The sequence below is a fragment of the Mus pahari genome, chromosome 15 (assembly GCF_900095145.1).
Source record: "Mus pahari chromosome 15, PAHARI_EIJ_v1.1, whole genome shotgun sequence".
NCBI lineage: Eukaryota > Metazoa > Chordata > Mammalia > Rodentia > Muridae > Mus > Mus pahari.
Genome location: NC_034604.1, coordinates 51,149,075 through 51,160,829, shown reverse-complemented (window position 1 = coordinate 51,160,829; position 11,755 = coordinate 51,149,075). Strand labels below are relative to the sequence as shown.

The 11,755-nt window shown below is 44.2% G+C and overlaps 1 protein-coding gene across 1 annotated transcript in view; it reads right to left on the bottom strand.

Annotated features, from left to right (window-relative positions):
- The window catches only part of Megf10 (multiple EGF like domains 10), a 161,250-nt gene that overhangs the window by 107,878 nt on the left and 41,617 nt on the right, over positions 1 to 11,755 (bottom strand). The window contains exon 2 of the mRNA XM_021214325.2: positions 5,707 to 5,842. Coding sequence (XP_021069984.1) covers positions 5,707 to 5,822 — 116 coding nt within the window. The 5' untranslated portion in view covers positions 5,823 to 5,842. The remainder of the gene's footprint in view (positions 1 to 5,706; positions 5,843 to 11,755) is intronic.

The following is an 11,755-nucleotide window of genomic DNA, read 5'->3' as shown; positions in this document are numbered from 1 at the left end:
CTGCCTCTGCCTCTGCCTCTGCCTCTGCCTCTGCCTCTGCCTCTGCCTCTGCCTCTGCCTCTGCCTCTGCCTCCCCAGTGCTGAGCTTAAAAGTGTAAACGAGCATTCCCAGAAGGAAGTTTTCTGCGTGGGTTGATTAAAACTTATAATTGATTGATTTAATCATGACTGATTAAAACCTTGGCAGCTGTAGAGAGGTTAAAAGGCTGTAGTTCCAGAACCTACCTGAAATTTCTCTTGGTCTATCACTAGCCCCATAAAACACCATTCATTGTCCATCTCTGTCAGACCTAAGATCCTGATAAACTCGTAAAAATCTTTGGGATTTAATAACTTAATAAAAACCCTCTTCCCCCCAGAGGAAGAGCTAAGAATACTTTTGATAGCACCTAAGGTCTATAGTTGAGGCCCCTCCACCCAGCTACAACCTGCCTCTCTGATATGTCTACCATATGTACTTTTTCAATGCCCTGATTTGTGACTTACTCTATTCTGTTACGGTAAGAGCTTTCTGGAACTGTTCCCACCTTGGAACAATGAAACTTGGGAACCTAAATCTGGTGGGTCCCTGGCCCATGGTCACATAGATTTGGCTCCATAATAAACCCCTACTCTCTCTGAGGTGAGGGCTGTGTTTGGGTGTCCACCCAGGCATGACCACCATGCTGAGCTTCCTACATGTGTGCTGGGCTCCGGCTCGGGGCTGGCTCCGGCTTGTGCAGAAAGCCCTTGACTGACTGGGCCGTCTTCCTATCCCTTTTCTCTTTCAGGTGTTTTTTCTTTTTTGAGCTACATTTGAAGCAAGCTTTATTAAATACTGGCCAGAACAATGGACACTGGCCAGGTCCATAGCCAGGATTCCCAGAGAACGGCCGCAAGTTACGTTAGTCTGCTGCTTATAAAGGCAAAACCCACAAGGCTATGCCCTTCCCACCTTCATCCGATAGGGGACAAGCAGATATCCTGACATACTTCCTGCCTACTTGCCTCCAATCTTATCAAGCACATCCTGTGCAGTGGGAGCAACCAACACTGTTGACAGACATGAAAACGCGCAGCTTGTTATTTTACACAAACAACAGCTCTCAGCACCGCTGTCTGTCCTTGGGCAAGTGGGACTCACAACCTAGAAGCAGATTATTTTACAGATATTTTTTTATTATTCTTTAATCTTCTTTTACAGTCCAGACTTTATTCCCCTCCTGCTCCACCCTCTGACTGGTCTACATCCCATACCTCGCCAACCCACCCCACCCCAGGCTCCAATGGAATGTCCCCACCCCCCNCCCCCAGGCCCCCACCCCACCTCCACCCCTACGCTCACCCCCACCCCACCAGACTACCCCACTCCCTGGGGCCTCAGGTCTTTTGAGGGCTAGGTGCATCTTCTCTGACTCAGACCCCTCAGTTCTCTTTCATACTATGAAATTTGAAAAACAAACTTTTAAACTGAGACTGAGAAAATCCTGTAACAACTTCACACCCACAGGTCGGCCCGTTGCTACCTCCGTGATTTGGGGGCTTTAGTTTGGGGTGGTGGTGGATTTCCTTACAGTATAATCACACAGTGTATTCACTTTTGAAACCTGGGCACACATTGTAAGCTATTTTCCATGGTCACAAATAGTCTGTGTCGGCGACTATACCTAACTCACTATGGGTCATTGAATGATTAGGCTGTCACTTCTCCGTGTACAAAATGGGCCCCCTTCCCCAACATCCACTTCGTCACTGTACCTTGGTAAGTGTCTGACTACTGTTTGAACTGTGTTGGTTACCTGCCTAGCAGTTCACACTAACTGAGACCTGCTCCTGAGAGGCCTAAATGTGAAGAAGGCTAAGTCTGCGTTGTCGTCCGTCTGACCTACCTCCCACCGCAAGCAGCACAGGCTTCTGATGCTCATGATCCCGTCAGGATTCAGCACTAACAAGTGACATGAGGCCTCGACAAATCGTCCCCTCTCAGACTGTCGCCTCTCAGAGGCCATCCACAGAACACATCAAGCCTCAAAACCAAGCCGTGAGTGGCGAGCAGAAAGGCCCTCGGCTAAAGGAATTGGATCTCTCTGCTGTCTGTGGCTTGTTTGTTGAATCTCCTCAAACACACAGAAACACATCATCATGATTTTAACCTATTAAGTATTACAGGAGAGAAACCCCCCGCAAGATTAATTTAAGGTCACGGAACCGGAGGGGGGCAAGCCATCATCACTTGGACACATTCCAAAGTGGTTAATTACATTTTATCTGCCTGAATTATCTTGTTACTTTAATCAGATATGGTAATAATCATCGTTTCTTCTCTCAGCTCACTTCAGGACTGCTGATTCAATTACTGCCACTTCTGTCTTACTAATTGAGGGTTTGGGAAAGAAGCCATTTCTCCTCTTTCAAGCCATCTTAGTAAGAATCTAGATGAAAAAGCTGGATCTCCGGAAGCAGGGGATCGGGAGGCGGCTGAGCATTTCGGGGTTGCTTGCTTTCCAAAAGGACCCCGCGTAGAATCCCTCCACTCAGAGGCTTCCCTGTGTGTGTGTGTGTGTGTGTGTGTGTGTGTGTGTGTGTGTGTGTGTGTGTGTTGTTTTTCAGGATTTAATCTCCTCTCCTCTCATTTTCCTAAAATCACAGCTTCTGCCATAGAACAAGGAATGGCACTCTCTGAAAGTAATTGTTCGGAGATCAGCTAGCCGGCCTGACAGAGCTCCAAAGTCATTGTTCGGAGATCAGCTAGCAGACCTGACAGAGCTCAGAGCTCCGGGGGAAGGAATACACACAGGACAGCGGGGCTTGATAAAATGCTTATTTTGACACTGTAGGGCTGGCAGAGCCTAAGACAGCATCTCCCACAAGGCCACACCGGGAAGCCAGGCTCCATTTCCTGGCTCTAAACCTCAGGGTATAGGCGGTTTTCACTGTAATAGAGAGTCTACCAGGAGCCCGTTCAAACCCTGCTATCAAGACCAGGACCTTGGAAACAGTGTCACTTCATTTTTTGAAAATATATGTACCTTCACAATTTTTTCATATATGTATACATTGAGAGACAGACAGACAGACAGACAGACAGACACACACACACACACACANAGAGAGAGAGAGAGAGAGAGAGAGAGAGAGAGAGAGAGAGAGAGAGAGAGAGAGAGAATAAATCAGTTTTACCCTTTGTCATGTGAATTCTAGGGACTGAATCTGGGTCTTCAGGCTTGGCAGCAAGTGTCTTTACTCACTAAGCCATCTCAAAGGCCCTTCATGTGATCATTTTTATTCCTCTTGCTACACCTTTTTATTCTTATCCAAACATTTTTTTTTTAAAACCACCGTTTCTAGAAATCACTGGCTTAAAAGAAAATATTTATCAACAAGGTTGTAGCTGCCAGTCCTTCTTTCTAGTAGCCTATAGGAAAACCATGTCTCTGTGACTCCCGTCGTCTTTCCCTCTTGGTGATTATTTCTACACCCGACGCTATGCGGTAGAGATAACCAAGGCCTGTCTCTCTTGTGCATGCCCATAGACATATTGGGCTGTCTTACTCACTATCAGAAGGTGGGTCCATCATTTACTGTGGGTAATCATCTACTGAATGCATGGCACATGCAAGGTCCCAGACAGTGGGGATTATCCCTGGTGAACAAGACAAGGCAATGGTGTGTTGACAGCTTTGCTTAAGTGTGGGTGTGGAATCAAATCAAATGGGTGATGGCTGGACCGACCAGTCCACATTCCTTTTGGCCATCCACTTAGCAACTTCCTGTCTCATCATGCTGAGCATCCCAGTGCTAAATTCCCAGCCCTCCTAGTCACGTGCTTCTGCCTGATTCCCTAAGCCCAACTCCATCAAACCATACTAACCCAGGCCCTCCCTCCTGCTGTTTGTCCACATCGGTAGTGGTGCCCATTGCAAGCTCTAATCTCTGGTGGACCAGTTTCACATCCCAGCCAGTACATTTTCCAAGATCCAGTGATGGGTACCTCCCACCGTCTCACAAGTTTAACTGCTCCTTCTACCTAAAGCCACCAACCACTAAGAGGTTTAATTGCCAGTTGGACACTTTTGTTGATACAGTGTTCATTCACACACCACCCGTACTCACTTTCCTGCATTCCAGACTTATCCGAATTATTTTAACAAATACGTACTGCACACCTCCATACTGAAATGTCTTAGGGAAGGTGCTATAAAGACCTTAAAAGGAAATTAGTGTCTTTTCTATATGAGTCTGCTGCTATCATAAATTCATACAAATTTCTATTACCTGTTTTTCTACAGCATTAAGTTTTACGATATGTAACTTCTTTAATTGATAGAGCAATGTTTTTGTTAGCCTGGTTCTCTGCCTCCTACAGAGATGCCAGTACCTGGTTCCGTGTAATGTAGGAGGAAGACACCTGTACGTTCCTAGAACCTTACCATTGCTGATCACGGCTTCATATCTCTATCAGAGGACTGTAAACTACCAGAGTGTGCACTCTGCTATTTGTTAATCATGGTGTTGAAGGTGGCTCAACATCAAGAACTGGATCCACTGTGCTATGGCCAGTATAAATGCACACTGCAGTCTGAGGAGCAAACACCATTCTCTCAGTTAAACCTTTGCATGAACTGTTATTTGGGGATAAAGACCCTTCATGGGGCCCAGGGGCAGCAGTGAGTCTGCCCCTGCTAATACTGAGTCAGCACAGGGCAGGTTAGGGCTGCCTTTCTGCTTCAGAGGGAACGAGAGGGTCCCTAAGGATGCTTTTTTTGTGTGTTTTGCCTATTTCTTACTGTGACTTGCTGACTTAGGGATACTCCATCATCTGCCTTCACATAATCTACCTGATGTTTTCCTTCTTCAATGTCCCAGTGACTGTTCTGAGTCCAGTTCTGGGTAATCTGCAAGACACTGACTTCAAGCTATCTTCCATCTGGAGAAGCTGCCCCCGCTCCCACAATCAGCACACACACACACACACACACACACTACTACTACTACTACTACTACTACTACTACTACTACTACTGCTACTACTACTATCCACTCACATCTTCCAGAGCACCTCAGAGAATACCGCCTACACATGGCTTCCGTGTTCATCCTAAAATCAGGCCCATTTTTTTTTTAATGCTTTTTGCATTCAACCTAAGGCAAATGCTCCTTGAATGGCTGCCCTGGTCCACATGAACCCCACTCTTTTTGAGACAAGGTCTTGTTAAGTTTCCAAGTCTGACTTCAAACTGTGATGGAAGACCTTGCTTGAGTTCATGACCTCTCTTCTTCAGCCCTGAGTAGCTGGGACTCCAGAGCTGAGGCACACCAGGCCTGGCTCAGACCTCCCTTCCCAAGCTACCACAAAACAACTGCTTCAATCCCGTGTAGTTCAATGTTTTAGTACAGTATGTTATCCCACGCTGCTTCCCGCTGATTACCCAGCATTCCCCAGCACAGGCCCAGGGTCTCAAATCACCGCATTAGAGAAAACACTTAGAGCCTTCCACCCAAACTCTAGTTGAGTTACTATCCCGCCTTCTTACAACCGAACCCATGTTAGAAACCAGAAGTTTCTCCGGCAAATTATGCATTCCACGGTCTGTAACACGACTCAGTTTATTAAGCTGATTTTTCACGGGAAAGTTACTTCAAAATGTCTCCTTAAATTCCGAGCCTTTGCATCAGGCCTGTGGTGGCAACGGAAAAGACTGCGCTGGCCGCTTTGGGGACAGTTACCTTTCCCAGTGGCTGCATACATTGGGGTCTTCCAGGTTCAGGGAGGATGCTGTCCCCATCCAGTGACAGAGCAGTGAACAGATGAGGCCCAGGCACAAGGTTGAAGAAATTGCCATTTTTTTCTGTGAAGAACAATCTGCAGGAAGGAAAACAGTAAAATAGCATTAAAATCACTAGGCAGAATTGTTTCCAGTGGACCAAGAGGACTCGCCAGTTGCTGCTAGGACTCACACAAACACCACCAACTGAAACAGCTGGGTCACCAGCTTTCTTGTGCCAGGAGAGAAAGGCATTCCTCGTGCTATGCAGGGGTTCCACCATTTTGTAAGTGTCTAGAATGTGAAGCTCAGCACTAACTGCCACCGTGACAAAGGTCCTTCAGATCCATGCCAGCTGATGTTAAAGAAACCTGCCAGGGCAACAGAGATTCTCCTGCGAGGCATATTTCCTTCTGGAAGAAGAGGGCCCACAGAGGAATCTGGCCTCATTTGTCCCCAAGAATGCGTAATGAAACAGAAGCTCCTTTGAGTATAGAGAAAGGCACCTCAGGCTCAGACTGAGATTCATAAAGCAATTTATTCCACGTACATGGAGTGCCACTCAACCCTAGGCATGACAGAAATACAGATATCCAAAAATGCACAAGTAGTACCCTTTCCTGCCCATTGAGACGCTTTAGTGACATGACACACGTTTCTTCACAGAATGCTTCCGTTTTTCCATCTTTTGAATAAAAACCAAATCAACTCTCTTATAGTAGTTTCAAAAATGACAGATACCTGGGGAAAGTCTAAAGCTGTTTGGAGAAATTGAAGCACAAGACTATGGTAGCAGCATATTAGAAAGTATGGGAAAAAATGGTGAAGTTAGCAGGAGGCAGAAAGAGGCTAGCTGGAGGCAGAAAGAGAAGACTGAAGTTCCAAGCAAGGGGTCCAGAGGTGAAGGAGTGGTTGGGTGTATTCAGAGAGCTCAATTAATTCTTGTAGGAGACAGGCAAGAGCTGGAGTGTCTGTGGACATATCGCAGTCCTTGGTAAGCTACAGTGAAGCATGGGGTTTTGACCAAGTACAACAAGGAGCTGCTAATTATGTCCACAGGAAAGTCAGAACAAAGGGGCCAACTGTGACAGCATACTAAACTGCAGTGACTTCCAGGCTCCCGCAGCATCGGGAATACCCGTCACGGAGTCCATGCTGGTATCCTGGCTCTTCTCATCCCACACCCTACCCCAAACTTCTCCAGCAGCTCATGGGCTTCCCTTCCCCCAGCTTCTCATTGCCATAAGTAACCCCGCCATCTTGGCCATGTGTTCTCTTGGAGCACTCTCTTGACTTTCTCTCTGGCCCTCCTCTCTCGGTCTCCGTTGTCTGCACACACTGTCTTCTCTCCCTCTCTCGCTCTCTCCCACCTCTCTCTCCTCTCACGGTGTAGTCCAGTCTGCCGGCCATGTTTAGTCTATTACCTTCCCTCCCTGCTCTGAACTCTTCCAGATACATCCGGCTATACTCTCCCTCATATCTACAATAAAAACCTGCCCCTGCACCATACCTCAGAGCGACCATGTCCTCACTTTATACACTACTGATGTGTGTAGGAAATAGTGACACTGTGCACATCTGTCAAAAGGGCAAATAGAGCACCAGGGGTGAACTAGATAGCTGCGTTGGTGACCAGGGACTCTGAAAATGTTTTAGCAGACAGCGTTAGGGTTTAGTGGCAGGGGAACCTTACCAGGTTGGGGCCAAGGTGTGTCCCTAAGAGATCACATCATGCAACAGATCTCACATAAGAGGTTTGTCAGGAGACAGGGGTTGGTGAAAGGGTATCTCTGAATGGGAACAGAGATAGAGACAGATAGACAGAGAGACCAGGAGACAGAGAGAACAAGAGAAGGCTGTGCTGTCAGAAGGGACCAACTCCTAGGGACAGTGGAAATATACCCCCCTGGCTGCAGTGGGTGATGATGTGTCTGGTGTCTGACAGCACTGAGTCCCTGAAGAACAGACTGGTGGAGCACCTGGTTTCTGACAGGATCAGTATGGCCGAGCCACTGAATACAGGAATAATTGAAGCAAAAGACTGGGGATTTGGCTTGGATGTCATAATATTGAGGCTCCTATTAGGCATTCAGCAAAGCCATCACTGAGCATTTATCAACACCTACTATGTGCAGAGACTACACCAGGCACGCGTTTTTCAGAGTTGTAATGATATACAATAGGAAAACACGCACACTCCGTTACTTGCTAGACCTCAACACCAAAGGCTTCATTAGCACACTGTCATTAATACACCATAGGAATGCACATGGAACTAGAAATATCTGGCCTGTTTACAGATTACAACTAAAATAAGCGTTGTCTTGCCTGTGGAAAACTAACAACAATGAATCAAATTGTCTGAGCAAAGCAGTCGTTTACTGGGAGAGAACTGGAATCTGAAGAAATGATACTAACTTTTCATACCACAAAAAGCTTGTAGTTTGAAAAGATCACATAATGTTGTGCATTTGACTTTAGGTTTTTTTTTTTCTTTTATTGTTTCTGGGGGTTGTAGCTGGTGTCTCACACATGCTAGGTAAGGGCTCTGTCCCTAAGCTATACTCCCAACATGGCTTTTACTTTGGAAATTTTTGTGACAGGCTCCTGCTAATTTGCCTAGACAGTCTTGACCTAAGTCTGAAGCCCATGAAGGCCTTGAACTTGCAACCTACCTGCCTTAGCCTCTCAAGTAGTTGAAATTACAGACTTGAGTCTTTGGGGCTGATAAAGATACTTTAAGATAGTTAGTTAGTTAGTTCGTTCGTGGGATGGATGGATAGATAGATAGATAGATAGATAGATAGATAGATAGATAGATAGATACCAACAATAATAAACAATAACAGAAAAAAGAAACCTAAAAACTAAGATAGGATAGAATCGTCAGGTTCAGTACATATCAAATGAAGAAATATTAAATTCTTCAAGATTAAGACTGGCTACAAGGACAAATGTTTTAAATACTTTGTAACAAGTTATCTATCAATGACTTCACAAAAGAGAAATCTAGGGGAAGTATTTAAAGATGAAGGAAAGCGTCATGGATTTGCAGGATAATTAAAACACAGGTTAGACTGTGAAGTCTTTTAAAAGGATAGTCAGTCATTAAATAATTCCAATATTTGAAGCACAATTAAGTAGCTAAGCTGTGACTTATGAATTGATGCAAATTAATGACATTTCTCACAGTTTCCCATGATGAAGCAGTGGGCTCTGCAGCTGACTATCATAATAGAAGCTCTGCTGTGGAGAACGGGATGGTAAAATGACTCATGACAAACAATACCATTTCCTCTCAGCCACAATACACTACACACGGCGCTGGGCATGTATGCCAATGACTTCATCTTCACAGTAACTTGCCTAGGAAGCAGGGGTTTTGATTGTCCCCATTTTACAGCTGAAAGACATGTACTGTGTGGTTAGCGTTTCCCTCGCCTACCAGAAAAAGAAAACCTTGAGTCTAGTTGGTTGTAACAAACCAGCAGAGACTCTCTTTCTCTCTCTCTCCACCCTCTAGGTTCTCTTTGTCAGGATGTGTTTCCCTTCAATGAAGCGTGAAATACGCACACTTGCTTTCATGTTTCCCTCAAAGACAAAATGAAGACTGGTTAATGGTAATCTGCCAATGACTCATAAACAGTTAACCCCAAATTGGGAAGTTTATTTCCTGAGCCACCATTTCAAATCAAACCATCCATTTACCAATTAGGAATGTTTAGTCTGCAAAGTTAGAAAACGCTTCATGCTAACTGAACTGCCAAGAAAAAGAGAGACTCTGTGTGTTCTCTTTTAATGTGAAACTTGTGTCACAAAATGGTCCAGTTTCTCTCCTTTGTGCCTGAGGCACATAATCTCTGGGAGAGGCTGGCCAGCAAGGCAGAATGTGGTCACGTCCTTCTTGCTTTGGTCTACTTTGTTTGAGTTCGTTGTTGTTTATGCGCTTGTGCATTAGGGGTACAGGGGTGTGTGCATATGTGCATGCATGTGTGTCCATGTGTGTGTGTTGTGTATGTGTGTAGCTACAGGTCAACATCAATTGTCCTTCCTTAGACTTCTGTCTTGCTTTTATAGACTGGGTCTCTCACTGGGAATTGGCTAGGCTGGCCCACTCGCCCATGAGCCTTAGAGATCCACCTACCTCTTCCTCCCCAAAGCTGGGATTATAAGTAAGCACCGTCTCAGGCTTTTACCTCGGTGCTGGGATGGCTAACTTGGATATTTGTGGACATTAAGCACTTTGCCAATCAAGCCACCGCCTAGGTTTCTCCTTGCTTTTAACATTTAGCATCCAGAGCTATCAAGGGGCAGGTGGTAGGGCACATTTGTGCAAAGGAAATATAAGCTGGCACAGTGTGGTAGCTCATGACTTTAGTCCCAGCACTCAGGAGGCAGAGGAAAGCAGATCTCTGAGTTCAAGACCAGCCTGAGCTACAAATTGAGTTCCAAGACCACCAGAGCTACACAGAGAAACTGTCTCAAAAAAAAAAAAAAAGACAAAACAAAAACAAACCAGCAACAACAAAAAGAAAAATCACATTAATTAATTATCTAAAATGATTAACATCAAAACAAATCTTTAAAAATGGTATCACAAAAGATACTACATGTGAGTTTATTAGAACAAAAGTATATAAAATTGAAATATGATTTTTAAAAGGTGTGTATTGTGTCTGTATGTTTGAGAGTGTCAAAAGATGGCATCCTCGTCCCAAAGCATTTTCCTAATTAGAATTAGAACATCAACTGATTTCTAGGCTAGTCTATATCCTAGATGTTAAGTGTCTAAAGCCAGAACAATTCCTGGATCCCAATGTGGGAATCACACAAATGCATGTAGCTGGTTAAGACTGTTGGAGATCATTTATATGCAGTGAGGAGAGAATGCATCTCCATAAGTAATATACTAATACACTGTAGATTACTACAGAAATGGGAGATTGCACTGTAGTTAGAAACATGGCTCATCCTTTTGTTTACTGAAGGTGCTGATGCTTGGCCTGAAGGAGATGTTAACAGAACATTGATAGTTTATTTAAAACACAAAAATATTTTGTTTAAAATACATTTCTGCATTTTATTCATTTTCTTCTGTGGTTCTGGGGATGAATGTGAACACCTTTTTCCTTTCTGCCTTATACTAAAATTTTCCAATTGTTTTTCTTTCAAAATTAAAAAAGTATATTTCTAAGAAAGCATCATCTTCATTGAAAGGGGCAACAAAGTGCTGAGTTTCTTCACTAAAATGGATATTTTGAATATATTTAAAGCTCCTACCATTGGTTAAGTTACCCCCATCCACTTATCCTCCACATTCAAATAACTTTCCTTAGGATTCCATTTAACAAAATTTTAAATGTAGAAGAAGAAGAAAAAAAAAAGTCATTTGCATGAACCCCCTGGTGTCAAACTTGATTGCATCCCAGATCATTCACTTAATTATTCTGGAAAAATCAAAACAGAAAATCAGTACAGCTGATTAGCATTGCTGAGATACTGCTGTCAGGACGAGGAACCAGACTTTGGAGTTAACTCTTGCCATCTTGACGCTTTGCTTGTTCAAACACAGAAACCCCTTGTAAACAATCAGGGTGAATGAGAGCCATACGCTGAATAAGTATGGGTTCTAATAATAGGCTGTGTTTCTTTATCAGTGTGCTAAGGAGTAATAAGTAACGGGGCGTTGACTTACTAATTTATTTTTGTAACAACAGAGGAATAAATGATTCTAGATAAGCCTTTCTGGCTCTAAAATCTATTGCCACCCTAGAAGCACTGAGCTTGTACATAGAAATAACTTGAATGCTCTCACACCCAGCTTCTTATTTGTCCATAAAGTGATCTCTCGATTGAGTATGCACATTTCCCCACCATCAGATTCTTTCCTCTTCTGGATGCTAAGAGCCACCCATTTTCCTTGGTCTTTCTATTGTTTTCTTTACAAATTATCTGCGGTGAGCTCTCGTGTGGCTCAGATGGAGACATGCTGTGTCTCTCGTGGCCTGTGA